Raw genomic sequence first — 12,030 nt, 5'->3', positions numbered from 1 at the left:
TGACATGATAGCCTCCTTGATCTCAGCATCGTCCATCCCTTGGGCATCAATATCTGTCCAGCTCTTCATCATTGCTAACTCCAACTTATCCTGCATGAATTCGGTCTCAAGAAATTCTTGGACAAGAGGGTCAATCATATCAATAGAATAAGCATTTTCAGCATCATTGGGAGTTTTCATAGCATCATCAATACTAAACGTATATTTTTCCCCATGATAGTCTAGACAAATCGTGCCATTACTAACATCTATGATTGACTTTGCAGTCCTTAGGAACGGGCGACCTAAAAGGACTCCCGATGACCCTTTGGATTGCACTCCACTCATCCTCACCACATAGAAATCAGCAGGATAAACAAAGTTATTTACACTCACAAGAACATTCTCAAGTAAACCCTCGGGATGCACACATGACCTATCGGCTAACTGAATGACCACTCTAGTATCCACCAACTCTACACCCGACAAACTATTATAAACAGTAAGAGGCATAACATTGATAGACACTCCTAAGTCACACATAGCATGCTCGATCCTAGTATCACCAATGTAAATAGGAAGAGAAAACATACCTGGATCCTTGCACTTAGCCGGTAATTCCTTCTTGATTGCTGCTGAAACATTCTCTCCCATCACAATCTTTCCAGTTGCCTTGGACTTTCAGCTATGAAGTCCTTCACAAACTTCCCAAATGGAGGAATTTTCAATGCTTGAAGGAAGGGAAGATTCACTTCAAGTTTGCCGAAGATCTTCACAAAATCGATGAGCTCCTCCTCCGGCTTCTTCTTCGCCAATCTTCCTGGAAAGGGAACTGATATTGCAGCCTTAGGATCAGGTAGGCTTGAAGGTTTAGAGACCTTGGGTTGCTCCTCCTCGGTGGACTCAAGTGCTGCTCCCTTGCTCTTCTGCTCAACTGTCGACCCCTTGTTCTGCCAAACGGGGCTGTTCTGCCTGCTGAATGACTGGATCCGTCGTACCAACAGAACACTCGAATTCCTCCACACAAAACTCGACTCCAGAATCTACATGCGGACCATTTTGAGAGTTCTGGGGTGTTGGTCCGTTCAACTCAGTACCACTCCTCAATGTGATCTTGTTGACATTCTCCTTGGGATTCACATGAACTTGAGATGGTAAAGCTCCATTATTTCCCTTAAGTTGATTCATGGATGTGGCGAGTTGAGACATCTGGCGGGATAGTCCCTCGATTTGCACCTTCTGTTCGGCTTGAGATTGTTGAAGCTGCTGAACATTACCTTGCAAAAATTGTTGGTTGCCTATCAAATCCGCCATCATCTCTTCAAGCGATTTGCCTTGCTTTTCGGGAGGATGCTGCTGAGTTTGTGGAGCTTGATACCCCGTCCTTTGATGTGGAGGACGGTAGTTTTGCTGCTGCGGCGGTTGCATCGCTGGTGGCTGCTGTTGTTGCCTCTGCTCTGGATCCCTCCAACGAAAATTGGGATGATTTCTCCATGGTGCATTGTGATTGTTCGTGTACGGGTCCCGTTTGGGCAAAGGGTGCAGTGGCGCATCGCAGCTGTAAAAATTGTGGGAAGAGTTCGCATGGGCTTGATACTCTTCCTCATCTCCTGTGCATTGCAAGCTCGTATGGCCTGGATTACCACATGCTCCACATGGCTTTTCTGTTGGTTGTCCAGCAGTTGCAACTTTCTCCACCACCGTACTTAGCATTCTCTCTATCCTTCCCAATCTCTCTTCGAACTTGTCATCCAAATTTGAGGAGCTTGCTTGCGCAGCTTTCTTGAGCATTTGAATGCGTGGCTCATCATACTCCCTCGTTGCATCCACCAAGTGCTGAATCAATCGTTTGGCTTCACTCACAGTATTCTTGGAAAACCCTCCTCCACTCGATGAATTCACAAGGTTTTTAGTATCCACGGTCATCCCCTGATAGAAGTACTGAAGCAGATCTCCTTCAGAGAATTTGTGGTTCGGACAGCTGTCCACCAATCTCGTGAACCTGGTCCAATAAGCGCTTAAGGACTCATCATACTCCTGCTTTGCACCACTGATTTCCTTCTTAAGCGCATTAGTCTTGGTAGGAGGGAAAAAGTGCTCCAGGAATAGCCTTTTCATCTCCGCCCATGTGGTGATAGAATAAGGTGGAAGACTCGCGAACCAAGAGTTCGCCTCTGCTGTCATGGTGAAGGGAAAAGCAGCTAATCTGAAGTGTTCCTCCGTTACATCAGTAGGGCGCTTCTGTACCTTGCAGATCTTGATGAATTCGCTTAAGAAATTATATGGATCTTCTCCTTTCTTCCCGTAGTACTTAGGAAGAACATTAAGCAATCCAAGCTTAATTTCTATAGCAGTAGCAGCTGCCGGCATCCGGATCGGAGTTGGGGGGTCATCAGCATCGTGGCTGGAGAGATCACACAGTCTAGGGTCGTCAGCCATGTCGCTCTCAGTGCTTGCGACAGAAATTGAATCGGTTTCCTCTTCACAGTCTACGTCTGTCTCTGAATCGTGGTCTGTTTGGGCAAACAGAACCTCGTCAGCAACGACAGCACTGGGCGTCTCCTCGACGAACTGTTCTGGTCGAACGGGAAGGTCAGACTGCGAATCCAGCTGATCCAGTAGCTTCCTTGCCTTAGCCTCTTTCCTTAACTTCTTCGCGGTTTTCTCAATTTCACTATCGTAGAGGAGGTTCGGCTTGGACGATCTGCTCATAAACAAAGAAAATAAAAAAGGAAAAAATAGAACAAAGGAAAAAGCATTAGATTAACACCGCTCCCCGGCAACGGCGCCAATTTGGTGGACGTCGCCAACCACCAAATAATTCCTGCGGAATTACCAAAATAAATTAGTATAATGGTAAGCAGGGTCGATCCCACAGAGAGCAGTTAAAAACCATTCAATTCCCTAAATCTATAAAAACGGTGATGCCACCACGCCTTAACTTTGGAGAAAATATTAATTAACTAAGAAAACAAAATTAAATCAAATAAAATACTCTAGAAATAAATCAATAAAGAAGGTAATTCGGCTCAAATAAATCCACACTAAATTAATCTCTGATCCTCGACGCAATAATTAATTAATCCCTATTAACCAATTAGTTATAGGATACCGTGATACGCACTGACATACCCCAATTCCTACTTACTGTGTCCATAGACAGCTAGATACGCTAGTCTTGTCTATTTCCCTTATTAAAATATAACCTAGCTGGATACGCCAGTCTTAGATTTAATATTCTAATAGCATTAAGGTGAAGGAACCCAATTTATATCAATTATCCTAGATACTCTAGTAATAATTAATATACCAATTAATTCCTACCACGAACATGGTAGCTTTGCCACTAATCAGCCCTATTCCAACAATTACGGATTGGAGGTGCTAATTGACTATAATCCAATTAAACTTAAGTTGATCAGGCTTAAATAAAATTGGAATTATCTTTAAACCTAGGAATTAATCGAAATTAATAGGAATCAATTTTAAAACCAATTAGGTCTCACAGATTATTAAATTAGAGTTTCATTATTCTCGCCGAATTAAAAGCTTAGCTACTCATAATTAAATTAACAATAACTAAAGAATTAAAAGAAAACATAATAATAATAATCAAACACAAAAATAAGCAAATCGAAATTGCAAGAAATAAAATTGGAACGAAAATATAAATAGCTAGAATTAAAACTGATCACCAATCGAAATTGAAAGAAACCGTGCTACTGGTCGAACACTACAGCCGCAATCTTCTCCACAATTCAAAGGCTAAAAAAACAATAGTATAAACTAAATTGCATGCATGGAATTTTGGAAAAACTCGTCTGTACTCATAAAAGAAAAGTGTATGAAAACTAAAACCAAAGTCAAACCTAATAATCTAAGTCCAAGTTTGCGGCTAGGTCTAATAAAAAATAAGAATCCTTCTCCTAATCAAATACTATATGCGGCACTCCCAAAAACTAAGAGTCCCCTAGGAATTAAAACACTAGCAATCAACCTAAGTGGCCGAATACCCATAATCAACGTGGGTTCGGCCCTTTCAAAAAAACTAAAGCCAAAAAAAAAGCTTAATTAAAAGAGTATTAGGCTTAAATAAATTACAAGATAATTATTTCCAAAGCCTAATCTCTAATTCTCTCCACAATTTCACCAATTCTTCATGCATTCTTGAAATTTCCACCATCTCTTCCATCCACGAGCCTCGACTCTCCTCCATGCAATTCCTACATCAAAAGTGCACACAACGGGTAATATCCGAGCATAAACAACATAAAAACGACACGGCAAAAGATAACTAATTCACACACATCAATCACAAAGTCCCAATTTTTAACAAACTAAACTTTTTGAAAATTTGTAAACATGCATAAATCATTAATCCAACCTTAGATCTATCAAATTGGCACACTTAATAGCATAAATAAACAATCAATTAGTAAATTAAACCATAGAATCAATTTTACCCAAATTACATCAAACTAACTCATATAAAAAATCACTAATCAATTTCAACCATCAATCCAATCCATCAAATCTCATATAAACACTCTCAATAACATATATCATCCATCAATTCATCAATCAAGCCTCAAATCCAAAACTTCCCACATTTACACAAACTAAACTATTTCAAATCTCATATCTCTTTTTAAATCAATTCTTTACACATGGAAATAGACTCAATAGGATCCCAATAACATATAAATAACATCAATTTAAGAAAATGAAAAGAATTTTTTTTAAAGGGTAGAACCCTAATATTTTCGAAAATTTTGAAATTAGGTGAGGAGATGTTTTCTTGCTTGATCTATCCATATATACACATATACAACACAATTAAGTCTGGATCTAAAAGGATTCATCACTTACTCAAGGATTTGAACAAAAATAAAAATCTCCTCTTTTGCTTCAAATCTTGAAAACACCTCCAAAACTTGCTCTTGATTCAAAGGGATTGAGGTGTAGAGCTTGATTTAGGAAAGATCCAAGTATGGAAATGATTTTTTTGGAGCTTGGAGATGATCATCAATGGTGGTTGAAAGGGAAAAGAGAGAGAGGTAAGAGAGAGAGAGAGTAGGTGTGTGAATGGGGGGGGGGGGGAGAGAGAGAGAGAGAGAGAAAAATGAGTTTTGTTTAGAGCATAAGCTTGCTCCCTAAATTACTAGTGTAGCTTCTTCAATACTCACACTTGCAACTTGCCCACTAAGTCATCCAATTAATTAATGCACAATTAAAGCTCTCACATGTGGCTTGCTCAATACTACACTAATTAATGAGATCAAGCTCGTAGGAAAAGCTAAGTTAGAGAAAATCACTTACTAATTAAAAACCATAAATCAATATCATCTAATGGTGTGATCAAATAATTAAACATAATTAGAATACACCTAATTCACATCACATCTAGCTCATTAAAATAAATTCTTAGAAATTCCATTAGGAAAAATTATAATATAGATAGCAAGATCATAATTCACCATTTAAAAAAATCATCTCTGTGTTACACGTCCAAGAAAAATTATAAATCAATCAATCTCAAATATCATCACCACGTAGGTCACAAAAAAAAATAAAATCAATTATTCTCACTCAAACACGACCTCTCAATCAGTCAAAATCTAACGACAATTTAATTGTCTCATGAATTCGACTCATCTCTATAGTAAATCTCACTCACTCACCTCGACTCTATATCTAGCCAGGTGTCCTCTTAACTTAACACTATAAATCGTCTAAAAAATAATTAAGCTTCCTTTGTCGGAAACATAAACTACATCATCTCCTCAATTTAATCAGCATTTCTATCAAAAACTCATTCTATTTTTAAAAAAATCACCCACTAGTTCTATCATCAACTTCTAAAATACTCACATCTCAATCTTATTAAAAAAAAAATTCTCGTCCCTAATAAGCTAATGCTAGAATCTTGACACTCTTAAAAGCGAATCCTCAAAATAAATAGTATGAAAAACTGCGGGGTGTTACAACGAGAACGAGCCTCAGTTAGTCTATTTTATTTATTTGTCCGATAGCTAGGATTAATAATAGAATTTCCCCGATTATTATTTTAGAATAATAATTCTTGCATAAGCGAGTCATGCATGATTAATTTTGCATTTTCATTATTTGAGGATTTTTGCTCGAACAAATATCTTATTTTATATTCACACAATAAAGGTCAAGCGCGAGAGTAATAACTAGATAAAGAGCTATTGCACCACATTAAGAGTTTCTATCAAGTGGGTTTACTTTCATTTATATCAAATGGAAAATGTTATATTTTAACAAGTTATTTCGTTTCAAAATCTTTGAACTGAAATTATTTCAATTGTTGTCTTGCCATAAATGTTTCAATTTTATAATCGAATTCGAGTGCTGAGCGGATAGCTATCCTGCCAGGACTAGTGCACACAGTGACCGTGAGTCATCTAGCAGGTTGGTCGGTCAAGTGTCCGTGAGAGGTGGTCACCTCTCCGGCACATAGCTTCAGATATAATAGATTACTAGAGAACTTAGACTGATCAGTCGAACTTTAAGAATAAAAAATGACTTTAGTAAGTTTGGGCTCCTTTTAAATAAAAACTCCCTTGTTGTACTGTTATGATGGCATGACAATTTAAAATTTTACGAAGCATATTTATATATATACTTTGGCATAAGTGCCCACTGAGTACTTTTGTACTCAGCCCTGCATATATTTCTAAATGTACAGGTTGAGTAGTATATATATATATATATATATATTTATGAACTCTTGGGATACATGTCTTCATATATGCAGTCAAAACCCTTATTTCGCTGCGTACTCATAAGTCTTATGTTATTTTGGCTAAGTCGGATTCATCTGAACTTACTAGATTATTCGAGTCCTTGTGTCTAAACATCCGTTATACTATAAATTTCCCCTTCGCTAACGACGATTAAGTTCGATCCTTCACTATTGTTTACCCCTTTTCTATTTCCGTTTCTAATCTCCCTCCTTTAGTCACGGTTTTCCAACTTAATTATCCATAATTAAGTCCGGTCGTGACACAATTAGACTGAAAATTTGATTTTAGTCAATCTCAATTTAAGAACAAATTATGCATTTTGTTAATAGTTTCCCATAAGAAAATTTATTCTAATCGCTTGAAGGGTTTGTGTGTGTTTGTGGACCATTTTGAAGTGGTCATTCGAAGAAGTTTTAAGAGGTTTGGTCATATTCAAAAATAGGAGAATGAGCTGAATTATGCTAGTACTCCGAATTCAAATGTTGGAAAATTAATGAAATATCATTGTCCTAGTTTTGATGATACCAAAATCCTTAGATTTTCTTTTTCTAGATTAGATCTTTTTGAACTCAAGTGTTAGAGTTCAGTTAACTAGCTAGATTGAAGAATTGAAGACTGAAGACCTGCAGACTGAAGACCGCTTAACTGAAGATCGCAACTGAAATGGCTGAAGACAAATACTGAAGTATTTAATGGATGAATTCTTCACTGAAGATTCAGTTATGACTGAATAACTAATGCTGGACACGTGAAAATAGCGGACTGATACATAAGTCAAGTATCAGTGAACATTCTTCATCGGACTGAAGTCTTAAGTTTAAAAGAATTCACGCATACGTCAAGTACAACCTCATTAAATGTAAAGATATGAAGATCGTCCTCTCCTGTGCAGAGCTTTCCTATTTCGTGCTAACTTTTCAGAAGCACCACGCTCCTACTACTAGAGAAGCCCATTCCTTAACAAATTAGGAGCCTCGAAGAATGAAGCCTCAGCCAAGATTCATATCTATCTCACAACGCCCGTATTCTTGAAGACCATCTCACCAACGGATCTATTCAAGAATTCGCCTATAAATAGAGCTCGAGGACCACCTTCAATCTTCACCGATTCAAACACTCAAGTTGAACCTCTGCCAAATTTGCGACTCAGCCTATTCACTGCTATCCAAAGTTTGAATTGAAGAAGAGAATATCCAAAGCCCAAATCAGTTTACTGATTACTCAAATTCTCTTACATCCTTAGGCAATTTCATTGTAAATTCCAAACCTAAGTTTTGATTACAGAGAGCCTGTTCTCTGTAATCCAGTTGGTATTTCGAACCCCTTTTCGAAAGAGCGGAAAGAGAGTTTGAGAGAGAGAAAGAGAGAGAGTTCTATACAGTTGTCTAAACTCAAGAGTTCTTAGCCCCTGCAAGCAAGGCGAGTGTATCAATTGCAACTGCGAGTTGAGAAGGAGACGAGAAGTCCAATCCAGTGTATTGGAACTGAAACCTAGTTTCTGTTTAAGGTTTGCTGTGCACCCGTAAGCACAAGTGTTAGGTCCCGGAATGTTAGGATAGGTGTATGGGGGGTGACTCAACCTAGACACCTCTAGTTTGACTTGCAATAGAACAAGGACATCCTAGTGATGGTAAGTTGACCCAGTGTCATCTGTCAAGGAAGATTTTTAAGTGCTTCTAATTGTATCGTAGGAAAAACAATAAAGAATTGATTTAAAAACAGTAAACTTGAATTTAAACTTAGACGTGAATTTAAACTTGAACTTATAAATTAATCTTAAAATTAATCTAGGCACAAAACTATAAAAAACCTAGGCAAGAATTTAACAACTTAAATTAAATCTAACTTAAGAAATTAAAGACTTTCTAATCTAGGCGTGAAACTAAAGTGCATAATTTAAATTGCATAATTGAAAGAAAGCATAAATATAAAAGTAAAGCATAAACATAATTAAACAAAATAAATTGAATTAAACACAAAATACCGTAAACGTCTTGAACGTGTAATTGTGTCACTCAATCACATTCCAAGAATAAACTAAAAACAAACTGAATTGAAACCTAACTTAAAGCAATGAAATCAAAACTATGAAGGAACTAAGAAAGCAAATAAACGCCTAAGTCTCGGCTGCCAACGGAAGAAGGATTCTCAAAGGCGGACAAAAATTAGGGCAAATGATGATATTTTACAATGAATAACTAAGCCCTATTTATAGACTTCAAATCCCTCTTGATCACCATCAAACTTGTCATGCAAAACTGGACTCTAAAGGCAATAGAATCGTGTAGGCAAAGGTAACTCCAGCTGGCAACGCACTCTGCAAAACACCTCCACTCTCGCGAAAATCGCAGCTCTGGCATAGCGAGCTCTGAAAAGTGCAGAGCTGAAAAGTCAGCTCTGCATAGTTGACTCTGTCATTCAGATCTGCATAAGTTGACTCTGTCAATCCTTAGCTCTGCTCTGTCAAGTTATACTCTGGCGCGTAAGTCAGATCTGTCAAGTTCAGCTCTGCTGATTTAGCTCTGCTCTGACACGTTTGTTCTGCTCTGGAGATTTTAGCTCTGATAGGGAAGTTCAGCTCTAGAGATTTCGGCTCTGACTCTGCAAGTCGGCTCTGCTCTGCTCCAGAGCTATCCTCGCAGCTCTACTCTGACGAGCTTCTCTGCTCTGCTCTGCAGCGGGCTTTTTGGCTCTGCACGGGCTTTTCAGCTCTGCACGGTAGAGTACTACTAAAAACGCCATTTTCATGTAAAATATCCAAAATTGCACTCTTCCATCTATAAAACCTAAATCTCCTGCAAAGTATAAGACAAACCATAAAATGCACCAATTTCTAGAAGATTTATCTTAAAATACACACATGCAAATCCCAAAATTTAGAACAATTAAGTATAAATCAACCCCCCACACTTAGCCTTTTGCTTGTCCTCAAGCAAAATCCGTAATGAATCCTAGGAAGAGATTGATTTCAACAATGCTAATTTCCATTCAACATTCACAAAGTCAATTCAAAATTTTACAATCAACACACATCTCTCGATCATGCAAGTAACTCAAAGTTTAAGAAGCAACAAAATAGTAATGTAAGTAATTCGATGAGACACAATTCTCCGCTAGAAGTGAATTCCCTAATGTGATCGCCTTTATAATCAATATCACCATTTTTCACACTTTGTGTGTTTAAGTTTTCGACAGTTGAGCCATAATTCATGAAATAAAAACTATTTGGATGTAATCTAAAGTCTTTTAACGTGGTTTCCCATGCTCATAGTTAGACTAGAGGAGCAGAGACTCAGAGCTGTCACGTTTTCAGAACAGGCCAGATGTTTCAGAGCTGGTTTCCAGCATTTTCACAGATAAGATACGATCGTAGGCAATCACAATGACAACACTCCTTCTAGCATCTACCGGACAAATCACGTTTCACTTACTTACAATCGTGTTGCAATAAAACTCAAATTCTTTGCACAAACAAGAAACACATATCAAAAGTAAAACAAGAATAACCACCATTCATTCACAAACCCAAAATTCACATCGAAAACCATCTTCTCTTCCACAAATTCATAAAAAATTAGCAAGTATCCAAGAAAAAACTAAGTATAGAAAGACTAATCTCGCTCAATTGAAAGCATGCAAAATAAGACACCCCCACACTTAAAGTATGCCATGTCCTCAGGGCACAAAATAGAAAGAGTTAGAAAACATCCCTGATTATCGGCATTGAAAAGCTGAAGCATCGTGAGAGATGGCGAAGAGTAGGAATTTGGGGTCTGTGCAGAGTAGAATGTCAGCGCTGGCAAGTGCAGAGTAGAATGTCAGCGCTGGCAAGTACAGAGTGGAAATTCAGCTCTAACTCTGCACGGCAGAGTCAGAGTAGACGGGCAGCCCTGTCAACCTTCAAAGTAAAAATTTAGCTCTGCCCAGTGTAGAGCTGGCCTTTTCAGCACTGAAAACAAAGCATTAACACCCAAAAAATCAAAGCATCCGCACAAGCAACCAAAACTTAGGAAAAAACACAAAACAAAAACGTAAAGCAAAGAACAAGAAAAAAAAAAAACTAAACCAACGGTGGGTTGCCTCCCACCAAGCGCTAGATTTAAAGTCGCCAGCCTGACTTCAGTTCTGACCATCAATCAGGATCATGCAGAGCTTGAGACTCTACCACCATCAGAGTACTCAAGTGCCCATAAGAGGATTTCATGCTATGACCATCTCCTTTGAAATTCTCCTTAGCATTCTTAGTGTGAGCTCGGCTGCACTAGGGTCAAACACGTCCTTGAGCAACACACCATCTTTCTCCCGAGATAGCTCTGCCGATCTGAAGCTTGGCTTCTCCTTGTTTTCTTCTAAGAACACGTGCTTGAGATTGTCAGGGGGTTCCTTCAGTTCTAGCGCTGGCTTCCTGGCTCCTACCTGTTCATCCAACGGCAGCTCTATATGGCACGCCTTTTTAGAGCTGAGCAGTGCAGAGCTAGGCAATGCAGAGCTGGGCAATGCAGAGCTGGTCTGTTCAGAGCTGACGAGTGCAGAGCTGAATTCGGTAGAGCTGAACTCGTCAGCTTCCCGAGCTAGCTCCTCTATATCGGCCGATCCTGCAAAAATGTCCACACACTCCTGCTCCTGCAAAAATACCGTCTCGACCAAGCCATCAATAGGATCTATAAATGAGTATTCATTGATAAAACTTGCAGACGGCAGTGTACGACTATCATGCACAGAGAAGGACACCGACTCCCCTAACACAGCCATTTTAATGGTTCCATCTTTAACATCGATCAAAGTGTTAGTGGTTGCCATAAACGGTCTTCCTAACAGCAGTGTGTGCTCTATACCATTTTCGTGCACCTCCCCAATCTCCAGAACCACAAAATCAACGGGCACAATCAAACCCCCAACATTCACCAAAACATCTTCTAGCTACTATCCCACGGGGGTATCTAACGGACATATCGGCGAGTTGTAGACACATGCGAGTGGGTTTCAAATCACCTAATTCTAATTGTTTAAAAATAGAGTAAGGCATCAAGTTAATTCCAGCACCCAAATCTAACATTCCCGTAGCTTCCTTACCATTTCCTAAAGCAATTTTAATCACGAAGCTACCTGGATCGCGTTGCTTTGGTGGTGGAGGCTGCTGTATGATCGAGTTTGCAATTTCTGAGACCAGAACCTTCTCATTGTCCCCGAACTTCCGCTTGTTGGAGACTAACTCCTTGAAAAACTTAACATATGCCAGGATTTTTCTGATCACGTCAAGGAGGGGCAGGTTCACATTCAC

The 12,030-nt window shown here is 38.8% G+C and overlaps 1 protein-coding gene across 1 annotated transcript; it reads right to left on the bottom strand.

The window, feature by feature from the left end:
* Positions 1-632: 632 nt before the first annotated feature.
* On the bottom strand, positions 633-2,097 carry LOC130994209 (uncharacterized). Its single transcript, XM_057919244.1, has 2 exons — positions 1,027-2,097; positions 633-962 (listed from the first exon to the last, which is right to left on the bottom strand). The coding sequence occupies exons 1-2, from the start codon at positions 2,095-2,097 to the stop codon at positions 633-635; spliced, it is 1,401 nt and encodes a 466-aa protein (XP_057775227.1).
* Positions 2,098-12,030: the final 9,933 nt, after the last annotated feature.

The sequence above is a fragment of the Salvia miltiorrhiza genome, chromosome 7 (assembly GCF_028751815.1).
Source record: "Salvia miltiorrhiza cultivar Shanhuang (shh) chromosome 7, IMPLAD_Smil_shh, whole genome shotgun sequence".
NCBI classification, from domain to species: Eukaryota; Viridiplantae; Streptophyta; class Magnoliopsida; order Lamiales; family Lamiaceae; genus Salvia; species Salvia miltiorrhiza.
The sequence above is the reverse complement of the archived record's forward strand: the minus strand, read 5'-3'. Positions and strand labels throughout refer to the sequence as shown.